The 20,138-nt window shown below is 37.8% G+C and overlaps 1 protein-coding gene and 1 pseudogene across 3 annotated transcripts; one reads left to right on the top strand and one right to left on the bottom strand.

Annotated features, from left to right (window-relative positions):
- Nucleotides 1-623: 623 nt before the first annotated feature.
- Nucleotides 624-19,956, bottom strand: EAPP (E2F associated phosphoprotein). 2 transcript variants are annotated; one of them, XM_079120435.1, is made up of 7 exons: nt 19,800-19,910; nt 16,840-16,878; nt 13,796-13,977; nt 12,680-12,775; nt 10,836-10,953; nt 7,637-7,747; nt 624-1,190 (listed from the first exon to the last, which is right to left on the bottom strand). In XM_079120435.1, exons 2-7 carry the CDS (start codon nt 16,863-16,865, stop codon nt 914-916), a joined length of 810 nt encoding a protein of 269 aa, XP_078976561.1. In that variant the 5' UTR covers nt 16,866-16,878; nt 19,800-19,910; the 3' UTR covers nt 624-913. The 2 variants fall into 2 exon arrangements, with proteins under 2 accessions (XP_078976561.1, XP_078976560.1); XM_079120434.1 differs by lacking the exon at nt 16,840-16,878 and having other exon boundaries at nt 19,800-19,956.
- LOC306649520 (non-histone chromosomal protein HMG-14-like) lies at nt 4,891-5,524 on the top strand (annotated as a pseudogene). Its single transcript has one exon. The product of its transcript is annotated as a non-histone chromosomal protein HMG-14-like (transcript).
- Nucleotides 19,957-20,138: the final 182 nt, after the last annotated feature.

Here is a 20,138-nt window from a genome sequence, read left to right as displayed (position 1 = left end):
ATTGGGTAGAGGAACCCAAATACAACTTAACATAAATAAGCTCTTTTAGTTTTCATGTTAATAGTATCCATACTACTACTAACAGTGATCTTATTGAAAGAATAAATGTACAATACATGTGGAATTCATGCTCAAATTAACATTTGAATCAATTTTTTGTCCAGATTTCTCTTGAGCATTTATTACATGGAACATTTATTAAGTGAAGTGCTTCACCTACATTATGTTGATTATGCCTCATTAATAAACCTAAATTCAAAAAAAAAAAAAAAAAGAAAAGAAAAGAGAGACGTAGGGCCTGCCCTTGGAAGGGATTAATTACAGTTTTCAAGGGACCTCAGTTAGTCTTGGAGCAAACCTAACCTCTGAACCCCTCTCTGGTTTCCTGTATTACCATGTGAGCTTTCCTTCTCAAATATGATTCGGTCATGATACCATCCTGCCACTGACTATGATGTGACCCAGCCAAAGGGGGCCCTCACAGAGGCCAAAAAGATGGGAACAGACATCTGCTTTTAGTCTCAAAAATTCTAAGCTTAAAAAACTTCTTTTGTTCATAAAGCACCTGACATCAGGTATTTTGTTATAGAAAGGGAAAAAGGATGAAGACACTGAGAAACAGATTACTTATAACTCCAGAACATTTTAATTCTAAAGAACCTTAATAAACAAAAACCCCAGTTTCCAAATGACCATCAAAATGGGAATGAATAATCAGTTCCATTAGTACTCATAAGAAAACTAAAGGAAAAAGGTGAGAGGAGATAAAGTTTGATGACTATTCTTCAAAATGATAAAATACTGTTTTCACAAATAACTCAACATCAATTAATGATATGAATAGACAGAAGGAAAATAACTGTACATATTTGCCTAAAATACAGTATTGGGTAATGCATGCCAGCTGAACTGTTTAGGAATGGCTTGCTAAAACATTAAAAAAATGAAAGACTTCATCCTTGTCATAGACTGCCACTTCTGTGGAACATTCTGTGCACATGACTGGGTGATAGATTTCTTCCACTTCTGTTTCTGCCTGCTCTGCAGAATCTTCATGGTTAGACCTCATCTTCTTATAGCCCCGCCTTTTCTTCCTGGTCTCTGAGTTTTTGTATCTTAGAACCTCCTCTTTGTTGACAGAACAATTCATGACAAACATTGCTCTATATTGAGTTTTGTAGGATTCATGCCTAAGAGGAAAATGAAATGGAGAATTTGGATTTATTTTCTAAATTAATAGTTATTCTTTTAGATAAAGTTGAGAAAATCAAAAGGTAAGTGAAATAAACATGGAAACAAAACAGCAAATTTAAGAAAATTTAAATGTTTTTAAAATAGGAAGAAACTTGTTAATGAATAATAGTATAAAAACTGATGTTATATGTCTAATAGACATGCCAATTACCCTTATCTGATCATTACATATTATATACATATATTGAAATATCATACCCTTTACTCCATAAGTATATATAATTACTTTGTATCAATTAGAAGTCTATTTTTTAAAAAAGAAATGTATCTTATTTATTTATTTAGGTACAGGGAATTGAACCCAGGGGGGCTTTGCCACAAACTTTAAAATTTCCATAGATACTGCAATATTTAATTGGATCAAGCCTAAAAATAAAATGTGTTAGAAACTGAAATGTAAATTGGTTAGATACCCTCACACCCAGATTCAAGGTGACTACATTTTGGATAAAATTAGAAACTCTCAACCCTTTGTCTTATTTATGTAGGTACTAGATTTTGAACCCAGGGCCTCATGCACGCTAGGCAAGCTCTATATCCCAGCCCTTTTGTATTTAATTTGGAGACAGGCACTTGCCAAGTTGCCCAGAGTGGCCTTGAACTCACCATCCTCTGACCTCAGGCTCCCAAGTCCCTGGGATTACAGGCATTCACCACCAAGCCCAGTTTCTACTACTTTTAAAGTAACTTCTATTCCAGAAGAAAAAATTTTTTACTTGCTCTTTAAACTTTTCATCTTCATTCACAATATTTTCCTTCTCAAGTTGCTCTTCTTTTTTCCCCTTGAATGTCAAGCAACAGAAATATCTGACTAAAAGCAATGGACTCATTAATTCTAAATGTTAATCTTCACCTTCACCACCACAACCACCAGGAGGAATTAAGAACATACAAATTGGTGGGGCGCAGTGGCATGCGCACACCTGTAATCTCAATGCCTCAGGACACTGAGGTATGAGGATGGCAAGTTCAAAGCCAGCCTCAGTGATTTAGTGAGTTGCCCTAAGCAACTCAGTGAGACCCTGTCTCTAAATAAAATACAAAAAAAGGACTGGGGATGTGGTTCAGTGGTCAAGTGTTCCTGGATTCAATCCTTGGTACAAAAAAAAAAGAATATACAAATTGGTGTTTCTCTGGTGTTATAGTTTGGAAATGAGATATTCCCCAAAAGCTCCTGTGTTAATATAGCAATGCTCAGAGGTGAAATTATATTATGAGAGCTATAACTAATCAGTTCATCCTAGTTTGAATGGATTAACTAGGTGGTAACTACAGGCAGGTAAGGTGTGGCTAGAGGAGGTGAGTCACTGGGGGTGTGCTCTGGAAGGGTCCATCTTCCCTGTGGCCCCTTCCTTGCTGCTCTGTCCTGAGCAGCTTCCCTCTGCCATGCCTTCAGCCATGATGTTCTGTCTTACCTGCACTTAGAACAATGGACTTGACATACCAGGGACTGAACCTCTAACACCATAAGCCAAAATAAACTTCTACTCCTCTAAGTTGTTCTTATTTAGTATTTTGGTCACAATGACAAAAGCTGACTAACACACCTGGCAAAACTATAATTCAATCTTTCAAAAGTACATTCAATCATAAAGAATTCTAGTTAATTGTGCATATAAGAGTAGGTACTTGGATAACTTTTGTCTCATCTATAACAATTTCATATCGCATGTTCACAGTCTTTTTCCCTTTCTCTAGATTTCTTGCATATCAGAACAAATCATTTTTCTGAACTGAGTTCTCGTTTTATTTTGTTGTTGTTGCTGTGTGTGTTTGTTTTGTTTTAAACAGGATCTCACTATGTTACCCAAGCTGGCCTTAAAGTCATGGACTCAAACAATAAACTGAGACTACAGGCACAAACTACCAAACCTAGGTGAACCAAGTTCTTACCTCTATAGATCAATCTACAAATTGGATAGTACACACCCTCACACTCAGGCTCAAGGTCACTACTCTTAGCCCTTTGTTTTAAATTATTTGAAGTTTAAGGACTTTGAGAAGTATTCATCCAATAAAAAAGCTTGGTAATAGAGAACTTGCCTAGCATGTGTTAGGCACTGGGTTCAATCCCTAGCAATGGAAGGGAGAGAGGGGGGGGGGGGGGAGGGAGGGAGGGGGAGGGAGAGAGAGGGAGAGAGGGGGAGAGAGGGGGAGAGAGAGAGAGAGAGAGAGAGAGAGAGAGAGAGAGAGAGAGAGAGAGAGAGAGAGAGAGACTATCACTTATCACTTTTAGGGGAAAAAAATTCCCTTTTATTCCACTAAACTGGTTTTTGGGGTTGCTTTTGTTTTGATTTTTGTTTTTTGATACGAGGGATGGAATCCAGGGGCACTTATACTGAGCCTATCCCAAACCCTTTATTTTTTATATTTTATTTTGAGACAGGGTCTTGCTAAATTGCTTAGGGTCTCACTAGCTGAGGCTAGCTTTGAATTTGTGATCCTCCTGCCTCAGCCTCATAAGTCACTGGGATTATAGGTGTGCACCACCATGCCAAGCTCTTAGATTTTTAGATTTGTTTTGCTTTCTTTGTTTTTGTGGTACTAGAGATTGAACCCAGGGGCACTCTACCATTTAGCTACATTTTTTAATTTTATTTTGAGCATTTTTAAATTTTATTTTGAGACAGGGTCTCACTAACTTGCCCAGGCTTGATTCAAACTTGCAATCCTGCCTCAGTCTCCTGTATCTACTACACTATATTGGAACCCTGCATTAATATGAAATGACAACTTTTACCAAGACCAATTTCCACTATGAGATCATGAAGTAACTTCTTTTAAGTACAGGAACCCTTTGCTATGTCTTAATTGTTTAGATACAAAGGCATTTTCTTCATTTTATAACCTAGGTGTTATATGCTAAAATGTCTGAGTTTGTAAGTAGAGTACAAAAATTAACTATTCAGAGAATCAGAAACCTTAAGCTAGCAAATAAAAATAAACTAGACCAGCAGGCTGTAATGATGCACACCTGTAATCCCAGTCACTCCGGAGGCTGAGGCAGGACGATTCCAAGTTTGAGGCCAGCCTCAATAACTAAGCAGGGCCCTAAGCAACTTAGTAAGACCCTGTCTCAAAAAAATGAAAAATAAAAAGGGCTGGAGATACAGTTCAGTAGCAAAGCACCCTGGGTTCAAGCTCTAGTACCAAAAGAAAAAGAACAAAAGAAAAAAGAAGTCATCATGCCTCATGAGGAAGAGTTTTATCTCAATTATCTCTGCTCATGGACAACATGAACTTTTATGTAGAAAACCCTAAAAGCTTACCTCCCCTCCACACACACACACAACCTGTTAGAGCTAATAAAAATTCAGCAAAGCTGCAGAAAATCTCACATAAAAATAATTTTCTATGCATTAACAATGAACTATCTGAAAAACAAAGCACAGCAGAGGTTGCCAGGGGATGAGACAGATGGGGCTGGAGAATAGGGAGTTATTATTTAATGGGTGCAGAGTTCTTGAGATGATCAAAAAATTCTAGAAATGAATGGTGGTGATGGCTGCATCAGACTTTGATAGCATTAATGCCACTGAATTGTACTCTTAAAAATAGTTAAAACTGGCGGGTCACAGCAGCCTGGGCGGCGGGAGCAGCGCCGCGGCCCGCAGCGCCTGCACGCACCCCGCCAGGATGCCCAAGAGGAAGGTCAGCTCGGCCGGCCGAAGGTGCGACGAGGGAGGAGCCCGAGGGAGGAGCCCAAGCGCAGGTCCGCGCGCCTGTCGGCTAAGCCTGCTCGGGCCAAGGCGGACGCCAAGCCCAGGAAGGCGGCAGGCAAGGATAAATCTTCTGACAAAAAAGTTCAAACAAAAGGGAAAAGGGGAGCAAAGGGAAAACAGGCTGAAGTGACTAACCAAGAAACAAAAGAAGATTGACCTGCCGAAAATGGAGAAACAAAAAATGAGGAGAGTCCCGCCTCTGATGAAGCAGAAGAGAAAGAAGCCAAGTCTGATTAATCACACACCACGTCCTATCAGTGGTCCCGTTTCCTTTCTTGTACAATCCAGAGAAATCTTTTTATCAGCTATTTTGTAAATGCAAGTTTTTTAGTAGCTCTAAGAACATTTTTAAAAAGGAGGGAATCCCACCTCATCCTATTTTTTAAGTGTAAATGATTTTTTTTAGAAGCGAAATAATTTACTGGTTGTTTATTTTTGGGTACAACCAGAAAATAGTGGGATATTGAAATATGGGAGGCTTGGACTGCCTTGGGTGTCAGCTTAACATTCCATAGGTGGGGGGTTAGTTTTATATCCTACAATACAAAGCATATTAAATGGCAGTTTGGAGTCACAGTCTTGCATTTAATGTCTTGAACGTTTTAAATTACTTCTATTCCTGTGTTTTTTAGTAGAATTGTTTCCTGAAGACCACTCCTGGATCATTGCTGTCAGAATCTTGTGTACTCTGTAACATTTTTGGGCGTGGAAGTCTTAGTTTTCCTAATATTTTTAATGTGCTGTGAAAGATTGAAAGTTTGAGTATGTAGTGTGTGTGACAAAGTTTTGAATTAGTGGGACCTAAATAACAGCAGCATTCAAAGATACTGGCACTTGATATTCTATTAAGAAAAACTTGCCTCCAAATTCAAAGCTGGAAAGTCACTGGAATAAATGAAAAAGAATCACAGTATAAGGCTTTTTAGATTTTCCATACGTGTGTTAAGAATTGTGTACAAAGTGAAATGTCTGTGTACTGATTCTCAATACAGCCAATAAAATCTCAAATATGAAAGAAAAAAAAAGTTAAAACTGTAAATTTTATATATAGTTTACCATAATAAGAAAAGTGTATTTTAGAGATATGACACAATAATAAACATATATTTATTCTCTGCTTTTTGTTCCTAACACAGAGCTCTTAAAACACTTGCAATTTCCTGAGTGATAAGCACCTTTTGGGGCTGCAGTTATGGCTCAGTGGTAGAGCACTTGCCTAACACGTATGAGGCACTGGGTTTGATCCTCAGCACCACATAAAAGTAAATAAAGAAAATAAAGGTATGTGTCCATCTACAACTAAAAATATATATATTAAAAAAAAAAGATCACCTTTTATTATTTGTTATTACCATAACTTTTGGTCTTGGGTCTGTCCCTAACACAAGAGTTTCCAAAATTCTTAGGATCTGCAGAGTAATAACAATATATTTTATATGCTAATGAGATGTGGAGACTGGTCACCAGAAAAATCAAGCATGATTAGAGAAGGGTTGGAAGTTTTAGTTCCATGCCCACCCAATCTCACTCCAGGGAAGGGAAAAGAGCTAGAGATTGAATTAATCACTAATGGCCAATGATTTTACCAATGGTGTCTATATAATGGAACTTACCTATGCAACTGAACCTCCATAAAAACCCTAAAGTAAAGGGTTCCAAGATATTCCAGGTTGCTGAAAACATCTATGTCCCAGGAAGGAATCACATCCCAAACCCCACAGGGCTCCTGCAGTCAAGACCGTTCTGGACCTCACTCTATATGCCTCTACATCTGGCTGTTTGTTTGTATCCTTTTTAAAAAGGAACCCCTAATTTGTATTCAACTTGAATAGAAATGCAGGTAACCTAGGGACCTACTCCTTGGTGACTGGCATCTAAAGTGGGAGGCAGTCTTGTGAAACTGAACTTAACCTGTGGGGTCAATGCTAACTGCAGGTAGTGAGTGTCAGAATTAAATTGTAGGACACACGGTGCATAGAAAATTGGAGAACTGCTTTGTATGAAGGGGAAAAAAATCTCATATTTGGCATCAGAAGTACTATGAGTAGAGAAATAGTTTTTCCTTTAAGAGATTATGCCATTCTATAACGCACATGTAGTTTCACTGAATCCTTATTAGTATTGAGAAGCACTTTATTTACAAAGCTACTTCTGGGCTATGGATGTCACTCAGTGGTAGAGTACATGCCTAGCACGCATAAGTCCTGGGTTTATTTCCCAGTGCCATAAAAAAATTAATTAATTAATTTTAAAAAGCTACTTTTTGCAGAACCATGCACAGTCAAAATTATCTGTAAAAAAAAAAAAAATTATCTGTAAAGATAATGTAGCACCAAGGATATGGGTATAGAATTCCTGAGTAACTCAAAAGTCTATTTCCGAGCTAGGCATGGTAGCACACACCTGTAATCCCAGCAGCTCGGGAGGCTCAAGAGGAGGATCAAGAGTTCAAAGTCAGACTCAACAACAGCAAGGCGCTAAAAAACTCAGTGAGATTCTGTGTCTAAATAAAATACAAAACAGGGCTGGGGATGTGGCTCAGCGGTTGAGTGCCCCTGAGTTCAATCCCCAGGACAAAAAAAAAAAATAGTCTTATTTCTGATTTGAACAAAGGATCACTAATTTTTTTTTCCCCGTGTGTTTAACCCTTCATCCATTACCTTTGGCAATCAAGACACAGTGTGGTCATGCAAGCTGGGCAATTCAAGACTGCATCACTATTTGGAACAGGCTGTTGTTGACGTGGCCTCTGTAGTCCAAAACCATGATAACTAGAACACAGAAAGAAATAGAGAAGAAAAAACACATGAAAGTCAAATCTTGGCTTCTAATACCACTCCCCAATTAAAGGAACCATTAAGCCAGGTATGGTGGCCCACACCTATAATACAAGCTGATGGAGGGGCTGAGGCAAGAGAATGAAAAGTTCAAGGCCAGCCTAGGCAACTTAATGAGACTCTGCATCAAAATAAAATTTAAAAAGGACTGGGGATGTAGCACAATGGTATAGTACCCCTGGGTTCAATCTCTATACTACCAAAAAAAAAAAAAAAAAAAAAAAAAAAAAAATTCCATCTTACGTCATTGAAAAATTTTGTTAACAGACTCAAGAGCTACACTGTAAGTTCCTTGACCATTTCAATATTACTTACAGCACTGAAGGGCTGGGGCTGTAGCTCAGCAACAGAGCGCTTACCTCGCAGCATATGTGAGGCACTGGGTTTGATCCTCAGCACCACATAAAAATAAATAAAATAAAGGCATTCTGTCCATCTACAACTACAAAAAAAGTTTGAAAAGTTATTAAATATATATATATTATTTACAGCACTTAAAATGTTCACTGCATGCTATGAGTGATCAAAATATATTCATTAAATAAACACAAGGGGGCAAAGGAAGAAGAAATGTATAAATGGAAGAGGAAAACTGGACAAGGCTAGAGGGCAAAAGTTAAAGATGATATACAAAAAGATCCCCCAAATAGCAATCTCTCCCAACTTGCAAAATACAGATATGTGGACCCTCCCAGAGCTGAAACAAATCCTCCTAGGTGTTAATGATGTAGCTTGGGGTTAGAGCACATTTGAGAGGCCCTAGCACTACATAAAAACACCACCTCAAATAAGACTCAAAGGTCTGTATTTCAGTCTCCCCTTGATTCTGAAACACAGCCAGGTTGAGGAAGCACTGGATAATGGTGGTAAGTTGCCTAGCTTTTAGTTTTATGACAAATCAGACTTTACATCAAAATCAAATTTGAAAACCACTGTATACTGCTAATGGAAATGCAAAACACTTCAGTCATTGTAGAAAAGACTGGTGGTTCCTCAAATAGTTAAATACAGGGCTTGGGGTGTAGCTCACTGGTAGAGTACTTGCGGAGCACATGTGAGGTCTTGGGTTTGATCCCTAGTACCACACAAAAGTTAAATACAGAATTACCATATGATGCAATAGTTCCATTCCTGGGTGTGTATGTAAGCAAAAGAAATGAAAGTACAGACTCAAATAGATACTTGTACACCAATATACATAGCAACACTATTTCCAATAGTCAAAAGGTTTAAACAACACAAATGTCCCTCAATGAATGAATGAACAAACTCATGTACATACATACCAGGAAATATTATTCAGTCATAAAAAGGAAAGAAGTAGTGATATAAGCTACAAATTAGATGAACCTCAAATACATTATGCTCAGTGGAAGAAACCAGATTTAAAAAGTCACATATTATAGAATATCCCATTATATGAAGAATCAAAAATAGGTAAATTCACAGAGATAGAACACAGATCCATGATTGCCAGGGGATATGGGAAAAGAGAGGAAAACTTAATGATACAGGATTTTCCTTTGGAGAGGATAAAAGTGGTTTGAAACTAGACAGTTAGTGGCTATACATCACTGTGTATGTACTACATGCCACTGGATTGTTCACTTTAAAATGGCCACTTTGCCATGTATGGTGGTGCATGCCTGTAATCCCTACTAATTGGGTGGCTGAGGCAGGAGGCTTTCAAGTTTGAGGTTAGCCTAAGCAACTTATGAGACCCTATCTGAAAAAATAAAAAAGGGCTGGGGATATAACTCAGTAGTAAAGCACACCTGGGTTCAATCCCCAGGAAGAAATATAAATAGATATATAACTAGATAGATAGGTAGATAGGAAGGAAGGAAGGAAAAGTCTGGACATGTAGCTCAACAGTAGAGCATTCCCAAGTTAAGTCACAAATAATGAAAAAAAAAAAAAAAAAAAGCTATATCCATGTATGAATATACCACAATGAATCCCAAATATGATGATAATGAAATAATTAAAATAATTATAGTAATCATGTTGTGTAGTATCTTTAATTTTTCTTGCTACTGATTTCATGCTATAATAACTTGATAAGATACAAGGCATTGGTTCCACATTTTTCTATTTGTTAGGACTTTATTTGTGGCCATAAATATGATCTAGTTTGAAAAGAGTTCCATGAACAGGTGAAAACAGTGTGGTCAGCTATTGTTACTAAAATATCTTATAGATACTTGTTATGTCCATTTTATCTGTAGTATGATTTAACTGCAAGCCATTTTTTTTTTCCTCTAAAATTTGGGCTGACTTTGTAATTCAAAGGTAAATGTAGTCATGTTAAATCAGTTTCTTATGATCACAGTGAACTTGGAATAAAAACTGTGGAAAATCTGTGGGAGTTGGATTTTGAAATAGTGGAGTTGGTAATAAAATGATCAGATGACTCTCCAAAAATAATAATAATAATAATAGTAATCATAGAAGGGAGATCAGTAGAGTAGGGCAAGCAAATCACAGGCAGGAAAGTGAAGAGGGAAAGGGAAGGTACTAGGGAATGAGATTGATCAAATTATGTTAATACATATATAAATATGGCATTAAGGAATTCAACTATTATATATACTTATAATGTACCAATAAAAATAAATATATAAAAAAACAAAATGGTCAATTTTTCAAGTTATGTGAATTTCACCTCAATTTTTAAAAATCTAATTTGTGAACGGAGCAGATTAGGCACTAAATAACATCTTCTCTTCATCCACATAAACTCAATCTCAATGTAATTTTAAATTTGGTATGAGAAAAGTTAGTTTTGTTTCTTAAAGGGAGAGACAAATTACAGCAGTTTGAACTCAATAGTGGTTTTTAAAAATCAATTGTTTGATATAATTTGTTGGATATTTTCAAAATAAATAGGGTTTTTTTTCCCTCAAACCTTTGTTGAGGTTTGTGTATAAAAACATAGACTAATATGAAATATGAATGTAGTAAAAATCATTTTTCAACCACTTTTTCCTAAAGAGTCTAAATATTAAATTTAAATTCTTACCCCCTTCTCTGTGCATCAACCCAGGCCTGGTCTCTGTTATCTTTTTCAGGATCATATAGTAATTCATCATTTGTTGGAATCCTGTGTCGCTTCTTCTTTTTCTTCTTGGTCACATGTGCTGTTTTAAATAGTTAAGGATATACCTAAGTAGCATTGGTAAAGTTCACATTTCTTTAACATAAAATGAAGAATCTCCTGTTTACCAAGCTATATATTTATTCAAACTATATTATCCTTAAAAAGAAAACAAATTTTTTTTCTTTTTTGTGGGGGAGGTGGGGGACTGGAGATTGGGCCCTACCACTGAGCTACATACCCAGCCCTTTTTGGTTCTTTGTTGTTATTGTTGTTGGACCTCACCAAGGTGTCAAGGAAAGCCTGACAACTTGCCTGACAAGGGGAGTCTAAAGTTTATAGACTTTATCTCAAAATAAAAAGAAAAAGGCCTAGGGCTATAGTGTAGTAGTAGAGCAGCCTATATTCAATCCCTAATACCAGGAAAAAAAAATAACTGGAATATAGGCTTGAAGAGCAGGGGTAGTTCAATAGTAGAGTGCAGGAAGGGAGGGGAGGGGAGGGGAGGGGAGGGGAGGGAAGGGAAGGGAAGGGAAGGGAAGGGAAGGGAGTGAGCAAGAGAGCCAGCCAGCCAGGCATGGTAGCATATGCCTATAATCCCAGCTGGACTGGAGTTGAAGCAGGAGAATCACATATTCAAGGCCAGTCTGGGAAACTTAAGTGAGACCTGTCTCAGATTAAAAAATAGAAAGGGCTGGAATGTGGTTCAGTGGTAAAGCAGTCCTGGGTTCAATCCCCAGAACTGCAAGAAACTTTAAAAAAGGAAAAAAAAAAAAAACCCAACCAAAAAAAAAAACCCCACGGTTATCCACATATATTAGACTTTTGTTTGTTTGGTTTTGTTATGCAGTATTGGGGAATGAACCTAGAGGTGCTCTAAAACTAAGCTACACTCCCAACCCTTTTCTAATTTATTTTATTTTGAGCGGGTTCTCACTAAGTTGCCCAGGCTAGATTGGACCTTGTGATCCTTCTGCCTCAGTCTCCCAAGTGGCTGAAATTATAGGCATGTGATACCACACCTAGCACACACATTAGACTTTTTAAATTTACTCTAGCACACCAATATTTAAGTAATAATATAAAAGTATAAAACATCCTTTTACATATAAATTTGTTATTTTGTGTATTCCAGTGTAATTCCTCATGTAATTAGATCACTCTTTTCCAAAAAGTTAGAAAAAAATTCCTCAGGAATGTAAAAATACAGAAACTCTTTTTATAGAATGTAAAAATGCAGGTGTGAAAACAAATGTTGAGCCGAGCGCAGTGGTGCACACCTATAATCCCAGTGGCTCGGGAGGCCAAGGCAGGAGGGATTGCAAGTTCAAAGCCAGCCCCAGCAACTTAGTAAGGCCCTAAGCAACTCAGTGAGACCCTGTCTCTAAATAAAATACAAAAAAGGACTGGGATGTGGCTCAGTGGCTAAGGGCCCCTGGGTTCAATCCCCGGTACCAAAAAAAAGGAATAAAAGAAAACAAATGTTGCTGCTCTGAGGAACCCAAAAGCAGTCTGGAGCAAGATCCCTAAGCAGGGAAGGTACTGAGTCAGGACACACTCTCCTTCTCCCCAGCACACCCATGAAGTGCTGCTGGTAATGCCATGTACTATAAGTCTTTGTTCCCAGCTTTTCTTACTAATCGATCCTGTTTTTATTTTCAATCAACTGCCTGAAATTTCTTAAAAAATAAGAAAAATCCTAATATCAACTATTAGGTAAACCTTTTTCATAAAATAGTACTACTAAGTCAGATAGATATGTTATTTACCTGCTTTGTCTTCATCCTCAGAATCTGAATCAAAATATATATCATCGTAATACTTTGCTGGAGCTATTCCAACTTTATCATTTCTTGAAGAAGACCCTATTAAAACCAGAAGTGAAGTTTATAGACTAAATCATACATAACTCTTAAGGAAAAAAAAAAAAAAAACTCCATATCTTCTTCTATTACCACAAAGTAATATCAACTTATTCACAATCTCATTTGGATGGTTAAATATTTTCACATAGGGACATACTCTATTCTATGCCCTGTGCAATTACATAGAACTACTCCTCCTTAATTTACTGTTCTATATCTTTTTTCCTTCCCAAAAATCCAATTAAATTTTTAAAAAGCCACATTTTCAGGTTGCCAGCATACATACCTCTATCTTTCAGCCAGGCTGTACACTATGGAGAACAGGGAATGAAAATCTTGTTTTAAGGGACCTTAGTGGAAAGAAAAGCTCTAAAGCAAGACAAAGGGAAAGAGGAAGACACACTCTTCCTCTCTCCAATGGTACTCAGTGCCACATCATTATCTTTACTTAGGTCAGCACATGCCTGTTTCCCTCATTCTTCCTCTCACATTTACTTTAGCTGTTGTTGCTGTTGTTGTTATTATTATTATTATATGCTTCAGTTCTTAACAGTTAAAACATAATATATCAATATGAAAACCAGTGCTGAAGAGTCCTACTCTCTTTCACAAATTAGATTTGGAGTCAGACACATTTTATAAAAAGACCAAGTTTCAAAATAAAATGTTTCATTACTTACTAAAGTAAGAATTTATGATGACACATTATTAAATATGCCATCAGTGCCATCTAACCTTCAAAATACCTATAAAAGCTCATGTGTCTTTTTTTATCCTTTTATCTACAAAAGAAAATTATATAAATAAATATTGCTAAATAGTGTCCTTTCAACAACATATGACATTTCCCCATAGTCACTGAAGAAAACTCTGGCTCAGTTACCAAATATAATTCCTTCATCCAATAAGTATTTATTGTGCACCGGCAGAAAGTGCTGGAGGCACAAAAGAGCCTGAGTAAGTTTCCTGTCATTATACAGCTTATGAAAAATATGCATGAAAACTGAATCAAAAGTGTACCTGTTCCTAAAGAAGATAATTTGTCCTCCATTGTTTTTATGGTGGAATTCAATTCAGCTTCCATTTCTTTTTCAAATTCATCTTCACTAGATGACTCGCTTTCTCCAGTAAGACATTCTCTGATGAGTTTTCGTTTTTGGTCAGGAGTTCCATGTAAAAGCACATCCACTTCATCTTCAGAGCTAATATACATATAAATCAGAAGGAATACAAATATTAAAAAAGTTAAAATCACTCAAAATTTTCATCATCTCACTGTTAAACAATTTTAACTTTACAAGGTTGCACTTGATATTATAAAAAGCAATTCTCCTTTGATAAATCTTCAGTTTTGCTTATTTCCATTTATTTATTTATTTATTTATAGATGGAGTCTATATTTCCCAGGATGACCTCAAACTTATGGGCTCAAGTGATCCTTCTGCCTCAGCCTCTCAAGTAGCTAGGACTACAGGTGTGTGCCAACAAGCTGCCCAACTCCAAATACAATTTTTAAAGTACTTCCTCTTATAGATGCCATACATTCATTTCTAAACTCTTTGTTCTTAAACGTTACAATGAACATTTCTGTATAAGTAACTTCCTTAGGATAAATGTCTAGAATTAGATAAAAACATCATTCTGACTTCTTGTATTATCACATTACTTTTAAAAATCATTGCACCGATTCATAATTCCATCAGAAATAAAAAGTTTACTTCACAGAACTGGCAGCTTTTTAATTTGTGAATACTTAAATAAGACATATACATAATGAATATATAACTAATATATCCACACAAAACATCTGTTAAGATAGTAATTAAATATAACAAATTAAAAGGTACAGAAGTATAGAGAACTCCAAAAAAAGAAAACTAAAGTCTAGGGTATAGCTCAGGGGCAGAGTGAAAACCTAGTACGCTGGAGGCCCTAGGTTCAATCCCCAGCACTGCACAAAAAAAAGAGAGAGAGACAAATTGTATTCCAAATTCTTCTAAGCAATTTCTACCAATTTACTTTGCTTTTGATGGTTTCCCCATCAAAAGGATTATGACAGAATTAAACCAGACATTAAGAGATATGAAATGTTAGGGGCTGTGGTTGTAGCTCAGTGGCTAGCATGTGTGAGAGGCACTGGGTTCAATCCTCAGCACCACATAAAAATAAATAAATAAATAAAGTAAAAGTATTGTGTCCATCTATAACTAAAAATTTTTTTAAAAAAAATGTTAAAGTGAATTAAACGTCTGTGAAATTTTCAATGTAATAAGTAGTACACAAATAATATTCAATTATTTAGACTAGTGAACAGATAGAGAACATTCATGATTTTACTTCTTTGTTTTCTGTTATACAATATTGCTTTTGCCAGGCATGGTGGCACACACCTATAAGCCAGCTCCTCATGAGGCTGAGGCAGGAGGATAGAGAAAGTTCAAAGCCAACATCAGCAATTTGTGAGATTCTGATTCAAAATAAAAAGGATTCAGGGTGTAACTCAGTGGTAGAGCAACCCTGGATTCAATCCCCAGTACTGGAACAAAAAAAAAAAAAAAAAAAAAGTTTGAGGCTCCAGTCAAAAATAAATCAGTAGAGGTCAATGAGAATGACGATACAACATATCAAAATCTCTGGGACACTATGAAAGCAGTACTAAGAGGAAAATTCATTGCATGGAGCGCATTCCAGAAAAGAATGAAAAGTCAACAACTAAATGATCTAACATTACAGCTCAGATGATGACACATAATGGGGGGTGGGAGGGGGGCAAGAATGGAGGAAGGAGGGACTGTATAGAGGGAAAAGAGGGGTGGGAGGAGTTGGGGGAAGGAAAAAATAACAGAATGAATCAAACATCATTACCCTATGTAAATGTATGATTACACAAATGGTATGCCTTTATTCCATGTACAAACAGAAACAACATGTATCCCATTTGTTTTCAATAAAAAATAAATAAATAAATAAATAAATCAGAATAATGCAATTCACACCAATTTAAATAATGATCGAGGGTTTAGCCAGAATCTACTCCCAAAAAAATGCCCCATTTGAAGGCTGGGGATATAGCTCAGTTGGCAGAGTGCTTGCCTTCCAAGCACAAGGCCCTAGTTTCAATCCCTAGCACTGAAAAAAAAAAAAAAAAGCCCCATTTGACAGGTAAATTATCATTCTAACTGGCATGTTCCCTAAATTCATTACCACTATTTTCATTCAGGTTCTCTTAGCCTTTCTTGTTCTAGTATACGGTAAGGATCTCCAGGCCTTCAAACACATCTTTTTCATTCCACCCTTAATCCTACTGCCAGAATGTTATTCCTAGAGAACTCTCATCTCATTACTATTCAACTCAGGAGCCTTAAATGGTCAATCCTCTGAGCATTCCATTAAAAATACACTTCAAAACCTGGCTCCAAACTAATCTTATCAACTTTACCTCCCACTATTATCCTCTATCTAGCTACCCTGGTCCTAACTGGGGGCAATTTTGCCTCCCAGGGCATATTTAACATGAGTAGAGAAATTTTTGATTGTCACCACTGGGTACAGGGGCAGGTGGGGGGCTACTGACATATAAGTGGGTACAGGCCAGGGATGCTGTTAAACATCCTGCAATGCACGAGATATCCCCCCAAACAAAAAGAATTATCTGACCCAATATCCCATCCAGTGCTGTCAAGTTTGAGAAACTCTGATCCTAAAATCCAGTGTTTCTAAAGTGTGGTATGTCAATTATTTTAAGTAGTTGCAGGATAATTAGCCCAATAAGTTAACACTGAATCCACTGTTAGTGGTAATGTGAAATAGTACGGCTTGGCAGTTTCATATAAAATGAAACATACAACTGTTACGTAACCCGGCAACTGTACTCCTAGGCATTTATCCCCAAAAAATGAAAACGTAAGTTCACCCAAAAACCTATACATGAATATTTCAGCAGCTTTATTCTCAACAGCCAAAACTGGAAACAACTCAAATGTCATTCAGCGAGTAAACTACTCATTAATACTACTAAGCAGTCAAAAAAAAAAAAGGAATGAACAAGTGATATATGCAACAACCTGGATGAATCTGTGTATGGTTCCATTCATACAGCATTCCTAAAATGACAAGATTATACAAATGGAGAACAGATTAGTGGTTGCCAGGAATTAGGTAGGGCATGGAGGTGAGAAGAAAGTGAACTGTTAAAGAGCAGCATGAGGGATCCTTGTGGTGATGAAATGTTCTGTATTTTGACTATTACTGTCCACATCCTAGCACTACAGTTTTCTAATACTTTAACACTGGAGAAAACTGAAATGTATAGAAGATCTCTCTGTAGTATTTCTTACAACTGCCTGTGAATCTATAATAACTTCAAAATAAAAAGGTTTTTAAAAATTGAAGGCTGGGGTTGTGGTTCACTGGTAGAGAGCTTGCCTAGCATGTGTGAGGCACTGGGTTCGATTCTCAGCACCACATATAAATAAATTAATAAAATATAGGTCTAATAACATTTAAAAAAAATTCAATCACAAAGCAAGAGCATTCCTCTTACTGCAAATTTTCTCAGCCCTTATGGTTATTTCAAGACAAGTCTCAGTCTTTAGCACTGCTAGAAGAGTAGAAACAAGCCCTGCACATTCCTGTAGGGTTTGCCAAGAACGCAAGATTCTGCCCACTCTTCACTCAGGCCTTTCTCAGCATTGTGTTTGCAGCAAGCAACCCTTAGGAATTAGATGTTTCCTTCCAACACAGAGAGTAAGCTTATTTATTGTCAGCTTTGAAAAAGGTGTATTCTGCTGGGCACAGTGGCTCCTGCCTGTAAACCCAGTGGCTCCAGAGGCTGAGGCAGGAGGATCACAAGTTCAAAGCCAGCCTCAGCAATAGTAAGGTGCTAAGCAATTCAGTGTATTTATCTAAATAAAATACAAAATAGGGCTGGGGATGTGGCTCAGGGGTCGAGTGCCCCCGAGTTCAATCCCTGGTACAAAAAAAAAAAGAAAAAAAAAAAGAATGAGGTGAATTCTCTAAGTATTCTTTAACCACCATGCAAACCCACCAAATGTACAGATTCACCTAGCACTATCGCTTACTATAACCCCTGTAGGGTGGAGAAGTAAGAGCAACCAACATGACATGATGCTTCCTGTGCTATGTGTAGTCTTTTCTCTGACCCAGAAGTCTCATATCTTCTGCCAGCTTCCATCAAACAGTAACAGGCCCTAATGTATCAGTTTAATTAGTATAAAATCAAATCCTAACAGACACTGTTTCTCAAACACCTCTCTAACATCTATCTCCCAATTTCTTCCCCCCTCTTTTTTTTTTGATGGTGGTATTGGGGATTAAATCCAGGGGTATTCTACCACTGAGCTACATCCCCATCCCTTTACATCCCCATCCCTTTTTATTTTGAGACAGGATCTCACTAAATTGCTGAGTATGGCTTTCAACTTTCAATCCTCCTGCCTCAGCCTCCAAAGCAGCTGGGATTACAAGAGTGTGGCACCATGTCCAACACAAATCTCTCTTCTTTTTAAAATAACATTGAGATCAGGGCCTTCAGCAGGCAATGCCACCTAATAACATACTTTTCACAGTATTTTTATAAAATTACCCTATGAGTAGCTTAAGATTATAAAGCTTCTATAAAGAAATTTAACTTCATCTGGACACAGTGGTACACACCTGTAATCCCAACTGCTTGGGAGACTAAGGCAGGAGGATTGAAAGTCCCAGGTCAACCTCAGCAATTTAGTGAGACCCTGTCTAAAAATAAAACTCAAAAAGGACTGGGAGTGTGTAGCTCAGTGGTATAAAACCCCTAGGTTTAATCCCCAACAGGTGGAGGTGAGGAGGACACAAAGAGATTTAACTACAAAAATGTAAAATGACCTTAAGAAAAAATATTAAATCAATAACAACACAGGTTTACATGGAGATAACAGAATAACTCAAGTCCAGGAAACACTGCTATATTCAAATCAAACTGAATTACTAAGTGAGCCTGCATGTACTGCCTTTCACAGTACCTATTAACTCAAACTCTTTTTCACAGGGAATCCTGGTAATCCATCCTCACTCTTCACTACAGAAATCTTCACAGCAGTCTGATCTTCCATGCCTACAAACCTTCCCCAGAACAATGAGGAACCACTGTGAACGAATAAAGTACAACTTCACAGAAAGCTTCATCAGACAGAATTTACTTTTTAAGTTTATGAATACGACCCACTGACAGCTAAAAAAATAGCTAAATTTGCCTGGAAATCTCTTGACAATATGACTGCAAGTTTCCCTCATGTAGGATAAATCCTCTCTTCTGGAAATTCCGACGGAACTTCATCTGTGTCTATTATCAAACCATCATTTTCTAAAATGTTCTTCCAAAATACACTTTATTTACTAATCCTATTCCAGTGTAAGCCTGTGAAAACCAAGGCTCTTATGATTTACCTCTGTAGCCCACGGCAAACATGCAGCAGTAAAATTGCCTGTTCAATAATCCCTTGTTTTGGTTTGACAATTTAGTCTTCAAGATAGACACTTCAGAAATTGGGGGTGTCGCTCAGTGGTAGAGGGCTTAACCAGGCATGTGTGATCGCGGCTCTGGGTGATTTTTAAAAAAGGCACTTCACATTAAGTCCTGTGACCATCACAATACAATTATGATATATCTCCCTACTTATTATATTTCCTTTTTTATAGATGCGAAACCGAGGATAAGTGACTTGCCTTGGGTCACACTGCTAGCAAGATGTAGAGGCAGGATTCAATCTCACGGTCTTTGTAGATTTACGCCTGGCCCCCAGTGATTCCGGTCTTCCAGGAGCTGATGTCTGCCCCACCTCCCCAAGGGCTGCACGACCCCACCAGGAGCCCCGGTGGGCTTCCCCTAACCGTCAGTGGGGCGCTAGAGACCCGGAGCCGCGGGGCCGACAGTAGGCACAGGCACGGCAGGCGCAGCAAATGGAGGCGCTCAAAGGCTGAGCCTCAGACGGAAACCTTAGGGGACTAGGATGGGGCAGGGGCCCACCTGCTCAAAGCTGGCTCCTCGTCGCTAGGCTCTTCAACCGCATAGGGGTCGTAGTCATCCTGCAGCCGGTTCATGGCGGCCAAGAGCCTACACCGTCCACTGCTTGTCAGCAGCGTCTCTGTTTACTCCGCAGGTCCCTTCCTTAAAGTGTCCCCGACTCCACTTCCGCCCGCATTTCCGGGTTCTCCCTGCGCGCCTGCGCAGTCCGTCCCAGCGGGGTGTTGGGTGGGGTGGCCTGGGAGTTGCGGTGCGGGGACCTCAGACCCGCTATTACCCTTTGCTGCTCCTTCTCAGGTGAAAAATATCTTGTAAACTAAAATAATAAATAGTACCTTCATA

Source organism: Sciurus vulgaris (genome assembly GCF_902686455.1).
Source record: "Sciurus vulgaris genome assembly, chromosome: 2".
NCBI classification, from domain to species: Eukaryota; Metazoa; Chordata; class Mammalia; order Rodentia; family Sciuridae; genus Sciurus; species Sciurus vulgaris.
Note: the sequence above shows the minus strand (reverse complement) of the source record. Positions and strands in the feature narration are given on the sequence as shown.

Coding starts and splice junctions, on each gene's coding strand:
- EAPP (XM_079120434.1), bottom strand. CDS start 19,873: ATGAACCGGCTGCAGGATGACTACGACCCCTATGCGGTTGAAGAGCCT. Junction 13,978..19,799: donor GAGGAGCCAGCTTTGAGCAG/GTGGGCCCCTGC, acceptor TATGTATATTAG/CTCTGAAGATGAAGTGGATG. Junction 10,954..12,679: donor TGAGGATGAAGACAAAGCAG/GTAAATAACATA, acceptor TATTTAAAACAG/CACATGTGACCAAGAAGAAA.